This window comes from Theropithecus gelada, unplaced genomic scaffold, assembly GCF_003255815.1.
Source record: "Theropithecus gelada isolate Dixy unplaced genomic scaffold, Tgel_1.0 HiC_scaffold_15989, whole genome shotgun sequence".
NCBI lineage: Eukaryota > Metazoa > Chordata > Mammalia > Primates > Cercopithecidae > Theropithecus > Theropithecus gelada.
Genome location: NW_020257756.1, coordinates 880,415 through 905,155, shown reverse-complemented (window position 1 = coordinate 905,155; position 24,741 = coordinate 880,415). Strand labels below are relative to the sequence as shown.

Below are 24,741 nucleotides of genomic sequence, written 5' to 3'. Positions count from 1 at the left end.
TGTATTGCATATCTTGCCAAGTGTGAAATAATGAGTTTAGGAAAACTTCAAGACTACACATCATTTTGCATGAATAATACCCATTAGAGCTAAGGAGACTGACATGTTTTGTAGCATTTCCAGGTAAATGAAAATTTTATTGGCATTCACCATTTACTAGCTTTGTACAATATTATAAAGGTAGAAGCAAAATAGCAGCACATTGTGCTTGGCTTATAAGGATTGCTTTAACACCATTATGTTAAATAAACAATGTGCATAGTGTATTGGAAGTGCCAACTCTTGCAAATTTACAATACTTAAATATACTTAACATTCTAATGTATTAAAAGTATAAAGAAAAAAACTAAACAAGCATTTATAGCGATACTATGAAATCTCCAATAATTGTTTTGACTGTTGCCTTTGGCTCTTTAGTGCAACTTTTCCACATTGTAATTACTATATTGTATTGCTTTGTGTTTCCTATTTGTTATACATAACTTCAGAGCTAAGTACCAGTACACCAAGTACTGCAATCACCTTTCACTTATTGTACATGCAAAGTAACAGCATACAGTTTTGGTGATTAACAATATTCCTTTTTTTCTTTAATAAAGGATATTTATTTGAATTTTTAAAAGGAATAAAACTAAATCTCTACCTAACACGATATCAAAAAAAAACTACCCCGATGGATTAGAGATTTAAATGTTAAAGGACAAATTTTGAAATATTTACAAGAAAACAGGGTATGTTTAGACCTTGAGTTACACAATGGTTTCTTAACGAAGAAACAAAAAAGCTAACGCTAAAAGAGTAGGTTTATAAATTCAGCTACATTTTATATTTTCACACATAAAAGAATGAAAACAAAGCAACAAACTGCTAAAAGGTATTTGTAATATGTATAAACCAAAAAGGGTTTGGTATCAGGAAGTTATAAAGAATACCTGAAAAGCAGTTAAGAAAGCAACAAATACCACACCACAAATATAGGCAATGTTTCTTTCATTTATTTCATTCCTTACAGAAAAAGAAATACAAATATATGAAAAGATGCTTGAATTCATTAGCAATCAGTGAAATGAAAATTCTAATGGTAATAAAATATATTACTTTTAGACTAAAAAAGATGAGAAATCTGAAGATACCCAGTATTTATAAAGATATAATCAAAAGGAATGTTTATTGATAAATGTATAAATTGGTATAACCACTTTAGAAAATAATTTGTCATATCTTATAAATGTGAATATTAGCTCACTTAATGGCACAGGCATCTTAATCCTAGGGATATACCCTAGCTCTTCCAGTGAAGTTCATGACACAAGAAAGTAGAATCAGCCCAAATACACACTAATATGATATAGATATATAAACTGTAGATGAAATATTATATAACAGTGAAAATGCATGAACTTTGACTACAGAATTCAAAAATAAGCAAAGTAATTTTTGTTTAGGAACACATATATATGTAATAAAAGCAAATGCTTTTTGTTTAGGAACATGTATGTATGTAATAAAACTATTTTTCAAGAGACAGAAGGAATTGGTAAACACAAAATTCATGCTATTGGCTACCTCATGGGGAAAAGCAGAGAGATGGAAAATGACTGAGCATAGACCACGCAATACTAGTGGCAAAGTTCTAACTTAGATCTAATGGTGAATTTATGGCTATTCATTTTTTTATTTCCCTTTAAACTGGCATATAGGTGATTATGTATTATTTCTCATGCACAGCATTTGATATTTAGTAATTTGCAAATAAATGTTAGTTCTTATTATTTTGTAAAATTTACAGCAGCAGAATGAAATAAGTGACAAGTGTAGTAATTTATCAAGATAATTTTAATCAAAATCACTAAAATGGAAAATGGAAAAAAGCCTAAACATTATTTTAAATAATTCAATAAACAATTACATAAGCTAAACTTAATTGACAAAATAACTTACCTAATATGTTACATTTCTCTTTAGATGAACAAATGTCTTCCCTTAAAATAAAAGATTTATTTTGAAGCATTTTTGGAAAATATTTTTACAACAAGCCAAAATAAAAACAAAGAAGCTTTAACTATGATATGACTACTACCACAAGCTAACTTCTAAAATCTAGTTCATATTAACCTCTCAAAAAGTCTAAACCTAGAGTAATACACCATTTGTCCACATCAATAAGCAATACGTACTATATAGTGAGTGTTGTAAATAGTTGAATCATTAACCAAGTTCAGTGAAAAACTTTCTATTTTTAATGTCTCTGCTTTTACTTACACAGTATATGTAATATAATTTACCCTCATGACGATTCAATGTCATCATGAGCTTCAGTTATCATTCTTTCATGCAAAATAATGGTGTTCTCAGATGTTACCAAGTTGCTTAATTTTTTTTTTGCTTCTGCGTTACTTAGTCCATGGCCATTCAATTTGACAGTCCTTGTGTCTCCTTTCTAATCACCTCTTTCTCATAGCCCTTTCTTCCTCCCATATTTAATCTGCTATCTCCAATCTCTCTTGCTTGGCTTCTAACTACAGTCCAAGGAAGAACCATGGACTATATATAATATAATACTATGTATAAAATTAAATCAATTCTGCTTTGGTTTTGAAAAGAGATTAAACTACAGTCATGCACTGCATAACATGTTTCAGTCAACAATAGACTGCATATATGACATCGGTCCTATAAGATCATAATACCATATTTACACTGTACCTTTTCTATGTTTAGATAGGTTTAGATACACAAATGCTTACCATTGTGTTACAAGTTCCTACAGTATTCAGTACAGTAACATGCTGTACAGGTTTGTAGCCTAGGACCACTAGGCTATACCATATTGCCTAGGTGTCTAATAGGCTACACCATCTAGGTTTGCATAAGTACACTCTATTATGTTTGCATAAAGACTAAATCACCTAATGATGCATTTCTTGGAATGTGTCCCCATCATTAAGCAACACATAACTGTACATGAACTACATGTTAGCTATTTTACATAGGCTAAAGCTTTTCGTTTTAGAATTCCAGACAGCTGAGATTTCTTTGAGTTTGATGCCTAAATAAAGGATTTCTTTGGTTAGTCAAACAAATATCAAACCTAGGATTTATATATTCTGGTAGTATCACTGTCACTGAAACAAAGGTGTGAATTAACAATGTATAGTATTGCTTGCAAAATGAATAATAATTTTATAATAGCAGAAGCTGTTTTTCATACAAATAAGTAGGTTTGAGAACAACCCTAGCAAACGTAGCTTGGCAATTAAGGCAGGCATTAAGCATCAAAACAAGGAACAGATAAATAGATTTTTAAAAGCAAAGGGAGTCCAAAAAGTGGACAAACGAAAGAAGAAAGTTGTTCTTCTTTCCAAGCAACTGAAATACCAAGAAGGGAATGAACAAAACCTGCTCTCAGTTCCATAACTATGTTAATTTCTTAATTCTCTCATTCTGTCACTAATATTGTTAGGAAATTGTTTTGTTTAGATCAAACCATTACTCAGCAACCTGACATTGCTAATTTCCTAGAGAACTAACTAGTATTCTGGTTTGAAAGAACAAAAGAATGCTTTTATTCGATAGTTTCTTTCGTAGTACAAATTCTCGTAGAACACTTCTGTGTATTATTAACAAAGAATTAAGAAGAAGTATCAGTCATGCAGGAAGGAAGAATAAAGGATTGTATGGGAAAGATTATTTCTATAATCATACCTAGTGATAAGAATGGCAGCGTCATGGTGGGAAGGGTGAACATCATCAACGTCATTCTGAGTTTGTTGCCATGAACAAAAGTTATTTAATGTGGTAGCACCATCAAAATTAATGACTGGCCCTTCCTATGCAAAATAAGCAATGCAATACTGTATCAAAATATTAATGTCCTGTTTTCCTTCCAAGTTTATCAGCATCTGCACAATTTATCAAATAGCATTCTCACAGGGAAATGAAGGAGTGACAGCATCTCTTCTTCATATATTAACTACAACATATTTTAGCAATATCTAAAACGTGATCAAAACTGAATCTAATTCGATCTTCTTAATATAACCATCCAATATTTAGGAAAAACTTTTAAAAACTACTATATTTTAAATCCTCTGACATTAGGATTATAAAAATGAATACTAAGGTTTTTAATCTTTTATTTTTGACTTGTTTATTCATTTTTCCTTTGCTCAGGTAAACACTGTTGTCATTCTATTTTATTTCCATCACAACAAATAAGGGTAATCTCATTCGTTTTCAAATCAAGTCTTTAAAGCAAACTTTAAAAACATTTCATTTCTAATAAGAGTTCCATAATCTCTATGTATTGTCACTAAAAACTTACTACAACTAAGGTTACTAATTTTAGACCTGTTTCTTACCTCCTCGTGGTGAATCATAACTAATTTTACCACTACTATGTGTATAAAACTTCCAATACTTGGATCTTTGTAGATTGTTGCAACCTGCATGTAAAAAAATGTAGGATTAGTTGTTTAAAATGAATATTTCTTCTCAAAAGTAAGTTGAAATCAGTCACAGAGTATCAATTCTCCAATTGCACTGTACGTAGGAATCTTGGGATCTCTTAGAGTGCTTTAACAAATCCTCATGTTCACACCACGTCCCTTACCAAATAAATCAGAATCTGCAGGATTGAGACCCAGGCATCTTAAAGATTCTCAAAATTTGAGTATCTTAAACCTTGCTACTGAGACTGATCCATGGATCAGCAGCATCCACATAACCTAGAGCTGATATGAAACAGAATCTCAGGCCCCACCCTGGATTAATGATTCACAGTCTGCACTTTAACAAGATCTCAAGTGTTCTGAACACATGTTAGACTTTGGAACTGCTGTTATGGATGATTCAGCAAGAAATTCACTTCATTCTGTGTCATAATCCACAATTTACATGACTACAATATTCCATAAAAATATGCAAGTTTTACCTATTCTTTTCTGATAGTTCACCTAATCTTTCAGCCACAGTAGTATATTTCCAACTCCAAATATGATTATTATTTTTAAAGTTTAGCATTACCAGAAACCATAGAGACAGATCCATCTAGAATCATATAAACAGTCCTAGAAGAGGTCATGAGTCGCAACCTGGTCCTCAGTTTTCCAGGACCGGAGAATGTGAGGCACTCTGGATGGGCTCTGCATGGGCTCACTGATGATTCACGATCAAGGTGCCATCCCATTCGCTAATTCATATTCTCTCCTTGTAGCCATTATAGAGGTTGCCACTGCAGTAGGAGTGTCTTTCATGGCCAATGCCTCTGCCTGGTACTTAATTAGAGACATACCTCACTCTAGATCTGGGCTACCTGTGCAAAGAAAACTGCTGCTAAACCCTAGATCACCTTCTTGTTGGCCACTGCCTAAGTCAAAGCAGCAATTGCTCCAGGGTGTGCTACTTCCCTCATTTGTTTAATAAATAAACGTTCAGTATCTACTCCTTGCTTTGTTGGCTACAGAAGCAGATATAGGGAAGAGAACAAAGGCCCTGACCTTGTGGAGCTTACAGTTTGTTAGAAGTATCACTACCGGAGTCCTCACTCTGTCAGTCAAAGCTGCTTCACCACAACATATAACATGACTGCTGTCAATGCCTCTTGTGCCAAATGGACTACTACCAGAACTAGAGCCAAAAGCGTCTTTAGAGCTGCTGACACTGTAGGGTCAGCATGAGCATAAATACATAGTCCAGCATCTGTACCACTGTTATGGCTGTGCAGTCTCAGATATTTACAGGTTTGTCATCTGAACCTATAGTGATGACTTTGGCTCTGGTAGTAGCATGTTTTGGCAAGAGTGGAGGTAGCCCCAGCGAGGCTGACAGTAAGTTAAGACAGGGATGGTCAGTTGATTGGTAAATTCAAGCAGGTCTGTTAGCAATGCAGTATTTCTCACTTTAAAATAGGAGCTGTGAATTTACAGTTGAATTTATAAATATTCATTTACATGCAATGTTTTAAAATACATCTATCATGGGGGGAAAAAAAAGCACACCTGTAATTACGATTTTGGAGTTATGCTTGATCCTGTGAGTTTAAAAATGGATGCTTTTCTAAGCCAAATTATAAAGTAAAAGATACACCTCAAAGGTATTTATAAAAGCTCTTTTTCCCCTATAAATGAAAAACAGCTGTGAAGATTTCTGTGTCTCAGGATAATATGCATATCCCGTAGTCCAAGAAAAAAGAGCATATGCACTATGAAGTGTCTAACATGGCTAACTACTATATCCATTGTCCCAAGTATTTTGACTATGAATGAAAATCTGGATGTTATAGTATCAGCTATAAAATACATAACCACAAAAATACTTCCAGTTTTGGAAGGAAACAGATGCTGCACGTTTATTTAAAAGTGATAAATCTGCAAGCTAGCATTTGGAAAAAATGTCCCAATATTCTGACTGTATAATTTAAAATATATTACTACAGCAAAATATCCTTAAATGTAACACTAGGGAAAAGATAATGCAAACTATTGTTATGCAAGGTGGATACTGGCTATAAAAGATAGTTATTTAAGGCAAACAGACACAGGTTCCAATTCTAACAGCCATTTGATAAAACCTACTTCTAGGCTACCACAAGGATTAAATGAGATGGTATGCAAATAGCATTTAGATTAGGGCCAGGATCATAGGGATCAATCACAGTGGCTATTACTCTTATTGCTACTTATAAAGCTTTTTCAGAAGAAAAGGCATAATACAGATATAGATATAGATATTCATAATACTAGTTCTAGTACATGCGTTTCAAGTTAATTACCACAGTATGTCTAAATTGGAAGCAAAGTATCCAAAAGCATGATTGTTTTATTATCTCTTTTAGTACTTACTGAATATCTACTGCCCATCAAACCCTGTGTTGCTTACTAAATATACAGAGCTAAACAAGGCATAATCTCTGCCCTTAACTCACAGTCCTCTGGGAGTAAAAGATATAAAAACAGACAGTTTGATTTACATAATTTTAACTTCCCCCAAAGAAAGTCCTGGAGATGATATTTTGCTTTTACACTAAAATAGTATATTTCATTAAATAATTAAGAATGTCATCATGCTCATTTTTTCTAATTGTATCTCTTATTATTTTACTGACCTTTATAATTTAAGTGCTCATGTAGAATATATGTATACCTTTAACTATATTTAGATGTTTGAAGGTGCTGTTATTGAATGACTCTATTCAATACAGCTAAATTGTGATTCAAGCAATGAATAGCCACAAGGCCCATTTGGTACTCAGAGAATTTTTGAAGCAGTATGTACAATGCACTTCTCTCATTCTTAAAACCACCATCCCAAATTAGACTGCCTTGATGATAGGATACTATGTTTGCTGTAAATAATAAATGAGTAAATATTAAATGATACATAAAATATTTATTCAATGTTTATTGTATGCCAGATGTGTTCAAGTTTAAATGTATTAATTCATTTAATTATCACAACAAACCTTATGAGATAGGCGCTACTACAGTGTCCATTTTACAGATAAGAACAGTAAGATACAGAGAAGTTAAGTAAGACACTGAAGATCCGGCAGCTGGTAGCAAACAGAACCCAGTTTTCATTCTGTACAGTCTGGCTTTAGAGCACTGACTACTTTATCTGATCTTTATTCAGCATTCTGAATCAATTAGTTCTTGGTAAAAACATTTCAAGACATTTCATAACCCTGCTGCAACACATCCCCTGGCCACTGGTATTGTCCTGTTATGGTCACTTGCCCGTGGCCTCAGAGAAGCCCTTAGGCAGTCAACAGACCTGGGCTTTAGTTCCAGCTCTATTAGTAGCTACAAGCTAGTTGTTCAACCCTGGAAAATGAGTTTATCTTTTTTTTTTTTTTTTTTGTCTTAATGTCCGTAATATCCAAGTGGAGGCACTGGGTACCCTTGGGTCACAATGTCCTTGCATATTGGATTAATATTAACCAGGTGCTGCTGGGGAAGAGTTGTGAAAGACATTTGTTTCAAAGAACAAAATCATTCCACAGTTTGAAAAATGAGCTAAAATAATTAGATACCTTCATGGAATCTTGAATAGGCTAACACACACACACACACACACACACAGAGATATATTAAATCTGTGACACAGAGATATTATATACAGCATTTCATGCAACTATATGACCAAAGTCCTTAGCTCCCCACTGCCCCCCATGGAGCATATCACAGGACTAATATTCCATTCCATAGACTACACTTTAGGAAACACCAGACCAGATTTCTAATGTATCATCCTATTCTAAAAGCCATTTAATATTTTTAATATATTACCTTAATCACTACATTTTAGAGTGCTATGTATTAGAATTGTTATTGATCTACTTAAAATGTATTTAATCTTTTATTCTTTAAATGTTAGTTTCCTTCACATAAGTAGTTCTTACTTCTTTATAGGTTTCATAAAATAGTAAATACTATTATTTCATGGATATTTAATGAAAGGTGAAGAAGAAATGGTATGAATTGTATTGTTGAAATCTTTAAGAAAATTCTAGGCAAAATATAGTTCATACAAAGCGTGAAACAAATTGCTATCACCATTAACTTACCAATCATTTTGAAAATAATTTCTAGATAGAGCTTTAGCAAACATTCATATATGGTATGTTCATAGGCCACCTTCATTAAGAAGTACAAAGTCATCTATAAAAAACTGATTTTGACAAACGAATGCTTACAAAGATCATTACTCTTAACTTCATCAGAAAGATCTTTTCATTTTCAAATTGAAAATGATGAAATTCTACATACATACAGAGCAAATATGTGCAAATAATTAAGAATATGCAGAGCAATAAATTGAAGGGAAAAGTAATATAAATGGTTATACCTCAAGTATGAAAGCATATCATTAGTTTTTATTGTAATGTAGTTAAAAATCTTCCCCATCCTAATAACATCAGTAAAAACAACCAACAAAATTGAAAGTAATGGTATAAAGTCAATGTAATGCAAATGAGGGTTTTTAGTTGATACATGCCTCTAATATTAGTAACCATATTTTAATGAAAGGGTTAATTCTTGAGGATTACGTGATGTTCCTTAAATTTACATTATTAAATCTGCAAGAGGGTGAATATTATAGAGTCAAACCTTTAGAAACACAATGAAGTGTGGAAGTCTTTTAATACTTAGTAAATATTTAAGGTCTATTAAATAATAAATTGAGTATCAAAATAAATATACTGAAGAAAAAGTTGCTCTAGTCTACATACATTTTAGTAGCTTGATAATGCATATATAAGTGCCATTTTAACCTGGTGTTGTCACCCAAATTCCCTAAGAATAAAGGTTTTAAAATGGCAGCTGAGTATCTCTGCTCATTTAACACAAACACTATTTCACTAGATATATTATACATCACAAGTGTGTTCTTCCCCACTAATTTTTTGTTTGTTTGTTTGTTTTTTGAGACAGAGTCTCCCTCTGTCTGCCAGGCTGGAGTGCAGTGGCACAATCTCAGCTCACTGCAAGCTCCGCCTCCCGGGTTCATGCCATTCTCCTGCCTCAGCCTCCCGAGTAGCTGGGACTACTGGCACCCGCTGTAACGACCAGCTAATTTTTTTGTATTTTTTAGTAGAGACGGGGTTTCACCGTGTTAGTCAGATGATCTCGATCTCCTGACCTTGTGATCTGCCCACTTCGGCCTCCCAAAGTGCTGGGATTACAGGCGTGAGCCACCACACCCGGCCTTTCCCACTAATTTTAATGTTAATTCCAGAAACCCTTTGAGTAAGAAGGGTCTCTAGTCTACTCTGACAATGTTAAGTGCAACTAAAAAGTGAATTAAGTCACATTCTTTATTTCAATGTCACTGCACTCACTTATTTCGTTAAATTGTTGAAAGCAAAGAAAAAGTTTAAGAAGACAGCACAGTTGTTTACTTTGCGCAGGATGAGTAAGGGTCGATAATCTAAGTTGTGTATATAACCCATTTGCTCAATCCTGAAAGCATTCCCTTATTTCCCCCATTATATCTGGAGCTCAACAGACAAAAATTCTTTTTCATCACTTTGAACTTGTCTTTATCGTATACCAAGCCTATGTCACATTGTCTTGATCTTTTCCTAAATTACCGTGATCAGAATATCACCAATAATCCACGTGTGTGTTTGAATAAATGCAGTTAGTGCCTTCTAAAAACTGGAAAAAATAGGCAAAACCTGAACAGCTCCTTCCTAAACTGGAAATATCTGTGGACACTTATGTGCGAATAGCATTTCTCTTACCTCTTTAAAAAGCGGTTTTTGAAATGGACTTAACAAGTAGCAATAAAACAAGTTAGACTAGATTTGATCTCTACATAGTGTGATCAACAGTCCCAGTTTGCTCAGGACTGAAGGGTTTCCAAGGACATAAGACTCAATACCAAAACTGAGCAAGTTCCAGGAAAACAGGGAGAGTTTGTCACTCTTTCTCTTAAGTTCCCTTTCACCTTTAATATTTTTGCAACCATAAATACAATTGTGATCACTGTTTTTTAGCCAATAAAAAGCAACAATTTATGTACAGAACCATAGGCTCTACTAATTTTCCCATGTCCTCATTTGAACAGTCTTTCAGTGAGAGAGAAGAAAAGCACTAAACCCAGGTAGCTTAGAAGTCATCTAAAATTTGGCTACTTAGGAAGAAAGAAAACATATACAAAAACTCAAAGTATCTCAAAAGGGAGACTTACCCTCCTTAATTTTTCCTCCTACCCCACTTTATTTGGAATGCACACCTCTTCCTCAATTCTGCTGCATCTATCTCCCTGAGAATAAAAGCTTAACACAAACCAGATGACTGTGTCTATAAAAATTCTGTCTTCAACAGAAACCTGCTCTCCTTCTAGTAAGCCTAAAAATCCAGAAAATGAGAAGTACATGCATTGATCTGTTGTTTCAAGCATTGTTTCAATGCAGATTTGCTTTCCATGAAGTCAAAAGGTCTGTCTGCATTCCCTTCAATTAACTCTGGCTTTAAACTTTCCATGGACAACTTTAGTTATCTCAAAGTATGTCACAATATCTTCTAACAGTGATGATACTGATTTTTGTTTGTTTGTTTGTTTTTGAGATGGAGTCTTGCTGTGTCGCCAGGCTAGAGGGCAGTGGCACAATCTCAGCTCATTGCAACCTCCGCCTCCCAGGTTCAAGCGATTCTTCTGCCTCAGCTTCCCAAGTAGCTGGAATTATAGGCACACGCCACCACATCCAGCTAATTTTTGTGTGTTTAGTAGAGATGAGGTACACCATGTTGACCAGGATGGTCTTGATCTCTTTACCTCATGATCCACTCGCCTTGGCTTCCCAAAGTGCTGGGATAACAGGTGTGAGCCATGGTGACTGGCCAATACTGATTTTTATGTAAAATGTAGATAACAAAACCTTTCTGAGGGTGGTGATGTCACCAAAAATGCATGAAACTATTCCAAAATTAGTCCTGTGTTTATTCCTTTATTCCTTCTGGTCAGTATGCCCAAAGCACTGACAATAGTTATCTGTCATTTACCATGTTTTAAAAATCTATCAAATCTAACAATTTTCCTTCAGTATCTCTCCCACCCAACTTTCTTTCCTTATTTATTTATTTATTTATTTATTTATTTATTTATTTATTTTAAGACAGAGTCTCACTCTGTCAGCCAGACTGGAGTGCAGTGGCACGATCTCGGCTCACTGCAACCTCCGTCTCCTGGGCTCAAGTGATTCTTCGGCCTCAGCCTCCCAAGTAGCTGGGCTTACAGGCATGTGCCACCACGCCTGGCTAATTTTTGTATTTTTACTAGAGACATGGTTTCACCATGTGGGCCAGGCTGGTCTTGAACTCCTGACTCCAGGTAATCTGCCCGCCTCGGCCCCTCAAAGTGGTGGGATTACAGGCGTGAGCCACCAAGCCCAGCCCCACCTTTCTTTTTTATTTTATTTTATTTTATTTTTATTTTTTTAAGGTTAAAAATATTTATTTCTTCAATACAAAATGAATTTAAATAGTTCCCACTTAGACAAAATATATTTATCTGTTCTAATACATTAGAGAGAAACACTTTACTAGAATGACTACTGACTCCAGTAAACAATTATCTTTTTCTGAGAAAAAATTTTAATAAAAATATTAATGTTTTAAATTTGCCTTGATGTACTGAAGATACATATATATATAATGTTTTTATGATATATATTGCATAACTTTTGAGTTCTTTTAAGTATCTCAACATTTTATTTTATTTATTTATTTATTTTTATTATCATACTTTAAGTTCTAGAGTACATGTGCATAACATGCAGGTTTGTTACATATGTATACTTGTGCCATGCTGCTGTGCTGCACCCATCAACTCGTCAGTACCCATCAACTCGTCATTTACATCAGGTATAACTCCCAATGCAATCCCTCCCCACTCCCCGTGATAGGCCCCAGTGTGTGATGTTCCCCTTCCCGAGTCCAAGTGATCTCATTGTTCAGTTCCCACCTATGAGTGAGAACATGCAGTGTTTGGTTTTCTGTTCTTGCGATAGTTTGCTGAGAATGATGGTTTCCAGCTGCACCCATGTCCCTACAAAGGACACAAACTCATCCTTTTTTATGGCTGCATAGTATTCCATGGTGTATATGTGCCACATTTTCTTAATCCAGTCTGTCACTGATGGACATTTGGGTTGATTCCAAGTCTTTGCTATTGTGAATAGTACCGCAGTAAACATACGTGTGCATGTGTCTTTATAGCAGCATGATTTATAATCCTTTGGGTATATACCCAGGAATGGGATGGCTGGGTCATATGGTACTTCTAGTTCTAGATCCTTGAGGAATCACCATACTGTTTTCCATAATGGTTGAACTAGTTTACAATCCCACCAACATTGTAAAAGTGTTCCTATTTTTCCACATCCTCTCCCCCAACTTTCTTAATGAATGCCATCTCCTGTAACCATTTTCTATTGCAAAATATATCCCAGTGTTCCATAAAATTGATACAATCTTGTACGTAACAATTGACATCCTCCACATCATAGTTTTCATTAGAATCCCTTCATAATTTAGAGTTTGCCATACTAACATTTAGATAATTATACATCTAGGTAATACATGTAGGTAATTTTACTTCAAATTCAGAAGTAAAAAAAAACAAGTAATTAGGATAAATTTCTATCTATACTTCTGTTGTCATTTACAAAAATTCAATTGAAGTAAACAAAATAAGGGTCAATTTTACACAATTTCAAAAAATTATTTTATATATCTCTGTTTTTATTTATCACAATGCACTGAATTCTGAAAAACAATATTACTTTTAGTAATACTTTAACCATGTTTCCATTCATACTTTCAGTAACTATTTATTGAGTACCCACAGTATCAGATACTGTGTTTAGGTAACATAGACTATGGTATAACAATAAGAATTTAAGGTAAAATGTCATATTTTAGAAAAATTATTGTATCTTATGATCTTCATGTCACAATCAACTGGTAATATCTAGCTAAGAGAAATTTACAATGTCCTATAGATATGCACTGGCTAAGTTTTTTCAACTAAGTGGGCCTGAATTCCCTATATGTGAATAGAAGTACTTCCAGTCATGAGATATGTTCCGAATACCCTGAATCTATAAATAGGTGGCTATGTGATTCTTTTTTTTTTTTTTTAATTGTAGTTTCACTCTTGTTGCCCAGGCTGTAGTGCAATGGCATGATCTCAGCTCACTGCAACCTCTGCCTCCCAGGTTCAAGTGATTCTCCTGCCACAGCCTCCCCAGTAGCTGGGATTATAGGCACCCACCACCACACCTGGCTAATTTTTTGTATTTTTAGTAGAGATGAGGTTTCACTATGTTGGCTAGGCTGGTCTCGAACTTCTGACCTCAGGTGATCCTCCCGCCTCAGCCTCCCAAAGTGCTGGGATTACGAGCGTGAGCCACCATGCCTGGCCAATAATTCATCAACTAAACTAGCATGAAAATGGCTACCCTTAGTGATTACTCTAAAATAACAGGTCTAATTCAGGAATGTCCCAGGGTGGTGGAGGGAGATACACACACACACACACACTCACACACACACTCTCTCACACACATACATGTAAGGATGAAGGGCGATGCCACTCACACAGAATTGGCACCCTTCACCAGCTCTAGAATACAGTTCTATGGATACTAACACTACCACTGCTTGACAAAGGTATTAACATCAGATCAAGGACCCTGAGAGTTATTGTGATCTTAAATTCCAAATTTGTTAGGACAGTCCTATTAGTAATAGCCTATCCCTTTATCACCATAAATACATGTATAACTTAAGATGTTAGGTGTCCAAATTTCTGATTTGGAGAATATAGTCATAATAAAAAAAGGATCTTCTCCCCTCTGCGCAGAAATAGGGTGAGGTTTTAAAATTCAGATTCAAAGAGCAAAAGATCAATGCAACTAGGACAGTTCCTGTCACTAGAGGGCAGAAGCCATTCATGTGATGAAGTAAAGAATAATTCAAGCATTTTCTATAAGTGGTTTTGTGGATTTTTAAATGTTTTAGAAAGGTGTCCAAGTAACAGAATAGGATACTTGCTATACCTCTATCTAAACTAAACTTCAATGAAATCTTATTTTTGGCTTAAACTTAGATACAAAATTACATCTAAAAAGTTTGGAAAAAAAAATTTTAATTAGACATTTAAAATTTCATTAAGCTAAACATTTTAGGAAATATAAAAGTCACATTAAGTTTACTTACAATTGACATTAGAGTCAGTATATAGTTTTGCAAATTCGATCCATGAGCAGAAACCACTTTAGCATCAGCTGTAACCATAATTTCAACGTATCTTGGATATGATATAAGACGTTTTTTCCTGGAATGTAATTGACTTCTTTCATCTTTCAATGGTACATTTTTTGATGGGTGTCCTAAAACTCTTTCTTTCATTACATTAAGATCTTCATTCATGTTTCTGTAGGTATGAAAGGGTAAACTGGTTTCCTTTATTTGACTTTCTAGGGAGAAAAAAAGAATATAATATAGAACCATTAAATTGGATGTGACCAAAAATATCGCAAAAAATAGAATAGCCAAAATTATTTAATACTTACATATTTGTTCCCAACATGAAAATAAAAGGACAAAGAGAAATTATTATTTAAAATAGTATTGTACAGCATTGTCATGAAGATTGCTTTCTATAGTAATAAAAAGTTTGCAAAAGTTCACATTTTCTTAGATTTTACCAACAAGAAATTGTATCTAAGTCATATTTGAAAAGGTAAAATTGTATCTAAGTCATATTTGAAAAGGTATGACTATTCAAATGTATTTATTAACTACCAAGTAGAAAACAAAAATATCCAGGACTTCTTATGTTTTTCTCAGTATGTAAATTAGGTTTTCAAGTCAACAATGACATTTAATTTCATTACAGAGTAGTAACATTTTGTAGGGTGAAACTTTATAAAATATAGAACAAAACAAACTTTCTTCACATGTGAAAAGCACCAAGAACAACAGAAAATTAAGCAAAATAACAATATGTGGGTGAATCTATTGAATCCAGAAAGGCAAAAAAAGTTTTTCCTGCCATTTTCTCCTGAAGTGACTTGGCCACTAAAATATCCTTGACCAATTACTGGACCCTAGAGGAGATCCCAGATATACCTGATATATAGAAATCTCAATCAAGGAAAAGATAAATATTTATGCTTTGATTTATTTGTTAATTTAAAGGAAACATTTATTGCATGCCTAATGCATATCAGGAAACATTTAGATACTGAGGAGTAAATAGCACCTCATAAAGCTTATACTCTAATTGAAAGAGGCAAAAAATAAATTAACAACATAGTAAAGATAAAATTTCAGGTATCGTTAGGTGCTTCAATACCAATTCAACTAAAAGACAAAAAAAAAAATATGATTCTACCTACCAGAATGACTAAAATTACAAAGAGCTATAATACCTAGTGGTACAATCACTTGAAAAACCTATCTGGCAAATTTTAAATTAGACATGCATCTACCCTATGACCCTGCAGTTCCACTCCTAGGTATTTATCTAAGAGAAGGAAAACATATGTTCACAAGAAAACAACTGGTATAAGTTCACAGCAAAACAAATATACAGACTGAGGAACTACAACAGAGACTCCAGATATAAACCCTTGTGTATATGATCAAACGATTTTTGACAAGAGTGCCAAGACCACTCAATATACAAAGACTAACTCAAAATGAGTTACAAATCTAAAAGACCCAAAATATTAAAACTCCTAGAAGAAACCATATAAAGAAAGTGTTTCATAACATTGGATTTGGCAGTGATTTATTGGATATGACATCAAAAGCACAGGCAACAAAAGCAAAAATAGACAAACGGGACTACATCAAACTTTAAAAATATTATTCAAAGGACACAATCAGTAAAGCAAAAAAGCAGCTTATGGATTAGGAGAAAATATTTACAAACTATGTATCTGATAAGGAATTAATATCTAGAATATTTAAAAAATTCCTACAACTCAACAACAGGAAAACAAATAATCTGATTAAAAATGAATAAAGACTTGCATAAACACTTTCCCAAATACATTATACAAATCATCAACACATACATGAAATGATGTTCAGCACAATTCATCATTAAATAAATGCAAATCAAAACCACAATATCACATCACACTCATAACAATGGCTACTATTAAACACACACACAGAAACAGAAAGAAAGAGAGAATAACAAATGTTGGCAAGTATGTGGAGAAATTGGAAACCTTATGCACTGTTGGTAGGGTTGTAAAATGGTATAATCACTATGGAAAACAATATGGACACTCCTTAAGAAATAAAAATAGAACTACCATATGATCTGGCAATCCTACTGGGGTAAATATCCAAAAGCAATGAAAGCAGGGTCTTGAAGAGCTATTTATACACCCATGTTCTTTGCAGTATTATTTACAATAGCTAAGAAGCAGAAGCAACCCAAATGTCCATTGACAAAGGAATGAATAAACAAAATGTAGTATACACATACAGTGAAATATTATTCAGTATAAAAAAGGAAGGAAGGCATGTGTGGTGGCATGCACCTGTTGTTTCAGGCACTCTGGAGGCTCAGGTGGGAGGATCACTTGAGCCTCCAAGTTTGAGGCTACAGTGAGCTATGATATACCACTGCACTCCAGCTTGGGTAAGAATGAGACTCCACCTCTAAAACAAACAAAAAACAACAACAACAACAACAACAAAAAGGAAGGACATGCTGTCGCATATGACAACATGAATGAACCTTGAAGTCATTATGCTAAGTGAAATAAGCCAGTTTTTAAAAAATCCTGTATGATATTACTTAAATGAGATACTTAAAATAGTAAAATTCATTGAAACAAAAAGTATACTGGTGGTTACCAGGGGATAGAGAAAAGGGAAAATGGGGAGTTATGAATGGATATAGTCTCAGTTTGCAAGATGAAAAAGTCGTGGAGATCTGTTGCATAACAATGTGAATATACTTAACACTACTGAAGTGTACACATACAAAGGATTAAGATGGCAAATCTCATGTTACTTTTTTTTTTTTTTGAGGGGGAGTCTCGCTCCATCACCAGGCTGCAGTGCAGTGGTGCAATCTCAGCTCACTGCAACCTCTGCTTCTTGGGTTCAAGCAATTCTCCTGCCTCAATCTCCCAAGTAGTTGGGATTACAGGTGCACGCCACCATGCCCAGCTAATTTTTGTATTTTTAGAGAGACAGAGTTTCACATGTTGGTCAGGCTGGTCTCGATATCGTGACCTTGTGATCTGCCTGCCTCGGCCTCCCAAAGTGCTGGGATTATAGGCGTGAGCCACCATGCCCGGCCACCTTTTTTTTTTTTTTTTTTACCACAATTAAAAAATGTTTCAAAGAATGTTTATAGCACTTTTATTCATAATAGTCAAACCTAGAAACAACCCAAATGTCTGTCCACAGGAGAAAACTAGAAAGGACAAGAACTAAGCTTCACAAAGGGTAGAACAGTGGTTGTCAGGAGCTAGGGAATGAAGGAAATGAGGAGATGCTGGTCAAACGCACAAACTTTTAGTTATAGGATGAATAACGTCTGGGAATTGAATGTACAGCAGAGTGACTATAATTAATAATACTGTCTTATTTAATGGAAATTTGCTAAGAGAATAGCTTTTATGTGTTGTCACCACACACATCATTCTGTGAGGTGATGATGTGTTAATTAATTTAATTGTGGTAATCATTTCACACGTATACATATATCAATCATCATGATGTATACCTTGAATATATACAGTTTTTATCAATCAATTATACATCAATAAAACTGGGGTGGGGGAAGTGATAATGAACAAAGCTTCAGCAAGAGATGCTTTCCTTATCCATGCGTGGCATCCTATTCTGGGAAAGGCTGACTATGCTAGCTGATGTAGCAGCACTGCATAAGATTTGCAATGTGGGACAACAAGCAGCCCTCACCTCAGAAGAGAAAAACCATCTCCACACTCCTCAAAAGAAAGCATCCCTCTTGTCAAGTAATTTACCACTTGTCTCTAGCAGAAAAAGAAATCCTGTCTTATCTTCTACTGCCTGTTACTATCTCACTGCCTGAAGAATCTCCAAAAGTCTGTCTAGCCTGAGTGCTAAGAAATTATATATCTCACTGGCTAACAATAACAAGTAAAAAAAACACAATTGAATTAAGAAAGCACTATGGTTTGAAGAAATCAGGCTGACAGAGACTAAACTAGAATAGATGGTTTCATTATTGCCACATTATTCATAATTCAGTGCAAACTAAAATAATGAAAGATTGCCACATTATTCATAATCCTAAATGCCCATCAATGACAGAATGGATAAAGAAAATGTGGTATATATACACCATGGAATTCTATGCAGCCATAAAAAAGAACGAGATATCTTTTGGGGGACATGGATGAAGCTGGAGGCCATTATCCTTAACAATCTAATGCAGGAACAGAAAATCAAATACTGCATGTTTTCACTTACAAGTGGGAGCTAAATGATGAGAATTCAAGTTCACAAAGAATGGAACAACAGACACTAGGCCCTACTTGAGAGTGGAGGGTAGGAGGAGGGAGAGGAGCAGAAAAAAAATAACTATTGGGTACCGGGCTTAGTACCTGGGTGATGAAAAATCTGTTCAACGAACGCCTGTGACACAGATTTACCTATATAACAAACTGGCACATTTACTTTTAAAATAAAAGTTAAAAAATAAAATAAAATAAAATGATGAAAGAAACAGTTTCTATCTGGAATGAGAACACCGAAGGAGATGATAATTAGAACACAGAAAAAAAGTCTGCAATAAAAAAGCATAAATTTTTAAAGACTATTATTATTATCATTGAAACATTTAATAACACCACATAAGATAGGTGTTATTGTTTATCTCATTTTACAGATGAGGAATCTACAACATATAGAGCTTGAGAAACTCACATACACATTTGCTAAGTAATGGAAGTAGAAATAAAAACAAATAAAAGGAACAAAACTAAATAGATCATTTATCATGATAAAACTGAATGGGTTGAATTTGTCCATCAAAACACAAAAACTTTGTAGAACTCAGTTAATAAACAAAATCTAGCCATATGTTAACTGATCAGTAGCATGGCTGGGATTCAAATCCTGGGGACCTGGTTCAGAGTGTTTTTTTTTTTAGTTAAAATTTTTTTTACTATTAAAAAATATTTTGTGTGTACATAGTAGGTATATACATTTATGAGGTACATGAGATATTTTGATAGAGGCATATATTACATAAAAATAACATCAGGGTAAATGGGGTATAAATAATTTCAAGCATTTATCCTTTCCTTGTATTGCAAATAATCCAATTATACTCTTTTAGTTATTCTGAAATGTACAATAAATTATTGCTGACTGTAGTCACCTTGTTGTACGAGACTTTATTCATTCTATCTAACTAGGTATTAAGACCAGCATGCATTAGCTAGTTTTCCTGATGTTCTCCCTCCCCCGACCCTGACAGGCCCCAAAGTGTGTTGTTTCCCTCCCTGTGTCCATGTGTTCTCATTGTTTAACTCCCACTTATAAATAGTGAGAACATAAGGTGTTTGGTTTTCTCTTCCTGAGTTAGTTTGCTGAGGATAATGGCTTCCAACTCTACCCATGTTCCTGCAAAGGACATGATCTCGTTCCTTTTTATGGCTGCATAGTAGCCCATGGTGTATATGTACCACATTTTCCCTTTCCAGTCTATCATTGATTGGCATTTGTTGATTCCATGTCTTTGCTATTGGGAATAGTGCTGCAATGAACATATGTGTGCATTTATCCTTGTAATAGAATGACACAAGGCCTCTGCTTGACAATGACGTTTAAAGACAAAAGGAAAGAGAATCAAAATTTAACAACAAATACAATGTTATCAATACAGATCTCAGGGGTTTAATTTCATCAGCAATGGAATAAACCATAAAAGAATATTCTACACAACTCTTTGTCAAAGTAATTGAACAATTTAGAAGAAATCTATAATTTCTTACTTGGACACACAACAGTGTTAATAAATCTTGTCCCTATAAGTAAGGAAAGTGAGAAAATTAAATCCAACATAGTTTTTAAAATATAGTTTAAAAACTAAAATAAAAATATATGCCATATATGGGTATAATAACATCACATAAGAAGAAAGCAAGGAGATGACAAACATGGAATTAAGAATGCTGGTTGCTTCAGGTAAGGGGGGGACAAGTGAACAAAATGGGTGAGGGGAGTGAAATTATGTGGTTGCATTTGGGTTGTTATCCAGGTCCTATATTTTGTATTGGGTCATATATTCATCAATATATATTATATTATTAGTAAGTTCTTAGTAAATAGTAATATAGCAAACTGACTACTATTAAAGCAATATGCTGGCTCTCATCACTATCATATAAAATTGTTTTGGTAATACTAGCTAAAGCAATAAGAAAATGAAATAAACAGTATGAATATTAAGAAGAAAATTTTTTCATTGTTCTGATTTTATTTTGTAGATGAAAGGCTTGCATAACTGAAAAACCCAGGAGACAAAGTAAGAAACCAATTAAGACAATAATCCTCAATAGAGGAATAGTTGAATAATGGAATGTTATGCAGTTGTTAAATGAATGAATTAGGTCTATAAGTTTTGATATGGAAGGATGTCCAGAATGCATTTTTAAGTAAAAATATAAATGGCCTGTGTAGTTTAATCCCAGTTTTGTAAAAACAAACTCTTTTCCAAATATGCAAGTACTCATAAAATATATCTAATGAGCCTAAAAGGTATACACCCCAAACATTTAACAATAAGTGAGACAGAAGAGGGAGACAGTAAAACTATTACATACTTTCTTTAACATCTCAGTGCCCTTTAAATTATTACGATGAGCTTATTTTATCATTGTAATTTTAAATTTAAATTATTATTTTTAAAAATGCATATATTACTATTTTCTTGGCTAAATATCTAATCTCATTACTTTTTTGTATTTATACCTAAGTGGTGTTACAAATGTTGATACAATTACCTTTCCAAATACCCTACATAAATGGTCACTATTCAAAGCACATTGGCCAGTTCAATTACATCATTTCTATGTAATGCATCCCTTTCTATTTAGGTCCCATTGAGTCAAATGTTAAAATAACGTGTTGTCTTTTATTACTAACAAGTGTATTATGACCCAAAACTAATTTAAACCAAACCAAAATACAAAATCACGCTATCATGCAACAATGATGATCTGCCCACTAGAGCATAAAACACTTGAAAATTACAATCACTGAATATCTCTTATAACAGCAAGGTGTATTCTAGAATGCAAGGAGGAGGTTAAAATAATAAGAATATAAACTACTAGAAAATTAGTGTTAAATAATAATATAATTAGAATCCCATAATTCTACTTGGATGTCCTACTGGCACCTCATATTTAAACATACAAAACTGAATTCATCATTTTCTTCTCCCACACACAGTTTCCCTTTCTATTAATGTGAGAAATAGCCTCCCAATACATATAACTCATATTCAAAACTGAACATTACCATTGGGCTCCTCCTATCCCTCCTTCACCCTTTGTATCTAGTCACCAAGTTTGGCCATTTCTCCTTCAAAATGCTCCTTGTATTGCTTCTCCTGCAGGGTCCTTGCCTCCAAACTCATTCAGGTCCTTCTCACCTCAGAACATTATTAGAATAATGAATACAAAATTAGACGCAGAGTCTCCCAAACGTTCCTGCCATCTTCAATCTCTTGTCTCTTCCATTCATCCTTCATTTATGTCCAAAAAGATTCATTTTTAGAAACATTCCTTTTATCTCATCCTTATTTAGGAAGAGATATAATGGATCCTCATTGCCCATAAGACACAGTCTAAGCCTCTCCCTACTAGCTCACCCCTAAATCCAGTCACCACCACCCAGCTACAAATTCCCTAAAGACTGAGAACACTGTTAGGCAATATGTTCTGCCTTTTATAAGTGCTCAGTAAATGTTCGTGGAAAGAAAGAAAAAGGATTAGGATAAAGAAAGGAAGGATAATGGGGGAGGGAAATAGAAGAAAGGCAGTGAGAGAGGGAAATGAAGGAAAAGAATATATTGAAGAGCAAGACAAAAGAGTTGATCAGGCCAGATCTTCAGGGTAGGAACAATAATTGTGATGTACAATAGGAACAATTCAAAGACAGACATGTGATCTTTGATTTGCCTGATATTAAGTACAACATTCATTCTGATGTCTGTACACAGGCTAGAATTCATATAATGCTCTATATTTGACCAGATGAGGAAACACATTTTACACTTCTTCACTAGCATGCAACCATCCATTTTTTAAATGAGGACATAAAATCAAATGATGCTTACTCTAGACTTAACATCTCAAACAACTTGCTGAATGTGCAACATATCAAATACCTGGGTGGTCCTTGAGATAAAGTGTGACCATATCAGATGTATTGTGAAATCTCACATTTTCTTATGATTTAAATTGTTTTCTGGATCTATTATATGCCCTGTGTTGCCACACTATTGCGTTTTCCTATTAATACTACTATCAACAACAATAAAGATACAATACTGAGTGCTTATTACATATCAGGTACTAGTACACTTCATATATGTTATCTCACTTAGCATTAACAAAAACCCTACGATGTAAGTACTATTATTATCCTCATTTTATATATGAGGATAATTTTTATATGAGGATAATAATCATAATTTTATATATGATGATAATATTTTTATTATATATGAGGAAAGTGAGGAAAAGGAAGGTTAAACTGCTTATTGTAATATAACTAATAAAATAAAATATCCTCATTTTATATATGAGGATAATAATTTTATGTGAGGATAATAATCATCATAATTTTATCTATGAGGTTATTATTATTATATATGAGGAAAATGAGGAACAGAAAGGTTAAACTGCCTGTTGTAATATAACTAATAAAATATAAACCTGAAATATATTTATTTTAAAAATTAGTAGTATTTCATAACACAAAAGTGTATGAAAATCTACAGTCCTCTGTGATTTCTCAATATTATTAGAAATTTCAACCAGTACTTTAAAATTATAGCTTGCAGCTTATAAAATATTTCATAGTACTTTTTTCAAAGAATTTCACGAGTTAATAATTGGAGCCCTAACTACTAATAATAAATTTGCAGAAGATTATGAACTTACCAGTGGCCAGCTGAAACTTGAAACAAATCATTACACCATCAGTCTTCTTCGCATCCCTGAATCACTTACTATTATGGGGCACATTTTAAAACACAGAGACATGTGACACAGATTAGGTGAAATTTCAACAGCCACCAACTGAGTAAGTGGCATAACAAAGACATGAATTCAGATTTCTCAGTATCAATTATTTCAGCTGAACTCCACATCACATGACTCTTCTAAAGGCTGAATGTGGTAATATATGAAGACTGTTGAGAATGTAGTAACCAGGGTCATGTTGGTAAATGTTGATTCCTAAAAGACTAGCTACTCATATTCACAAAAATATGCATTACAGAGGTCCCTCTTGCATTGTAGAAGCATAGAACTGAGCCAAGATTTGGATATAAAGGCTTTTGGCTCTACTTAGAATAAAAACCTGAGACAGATCTGATAATGTCCTTTCATCTAGTGGCCTTAAAGGAAAAAAGAAGGCACTAGAAACTCCCAAATTACCCCCATTAATCCTACAGATACCAAAAAATCCTACCTCCTCCCACTATGTGTGCTAACAGGACAATGGAGCACACTGGTCAAGTGTCACAGAGTAAATATTTTTTATTCTTCCGCATTCTCAAGAAACCAACCCATAAGACTTGTTCTAAAGAAGTATAAGACACACTTCCCTTAAAAGCTGCATCAAAGATTCCTGCATACATCAGGAACTGAAAACAGGCACACGTTAATTCACAAACTCAAAGCCTTTAAGATTTTTTTTTAATGGAAAGGAACATGCACACCTACTGTCTCTTTCCAGCTTTTGGCATCATAACCTCTACACTTTAAGCGCATTAAAACAAGGGAAACATTTGTGCAGCCCTCTGCTTTTTTTTTTATTATTTATTTTACTGCATTGACCAGGCTGGTCTCGAAATCCTGGGCTCAAGCGATCTTCCCACCTCGGCCTCCCAAAGCTCTGGTATTAAAGGCATGAGCCCCCATGCCTGGCCTCACCCTTTTCATTTTAAAAAATGCTTTCCTGGCCA

General features: G+C 34.1%; 1 protein-coding gene across 1 annotated transcript in view; it reads right to left on the bottom strand.

The window, feature by feature from the left end:
- The window catches only part of LOC112617288 (A disintegrin and metalloproteinase with thrombospondin motifs 20-like), a 204,921-nt gene that overhangs the window by 144,381 nt on the left and 35,799 nt on the right, over positions 1 to 24,741 (bottom strand). The window contains exons 4-7 of the mRNA XM_025374034.1: positions 14,730 to 14,989; positions 4,362 to 4,445; positions 3,706 to 3,830; positions 1,942 to 1,982 (exon numbers count right to left, since the gene is read on the bottom strand). Of these exons, the coding sequence (XP_025229819.1) occupies positions 1,942 to 1,982; positions 3,706 to 3,830; positions 4,362 to 4,445; positions 14,730 to 14,989 (510 nt within the window). The remainder of the gene's footprint in view (positions 1 to 1,941; positions 1,983 to 3,705; positions 3,831 to 4,361; positions 4,446 to 14,729; positions 14,990 to 24,741) is intronic.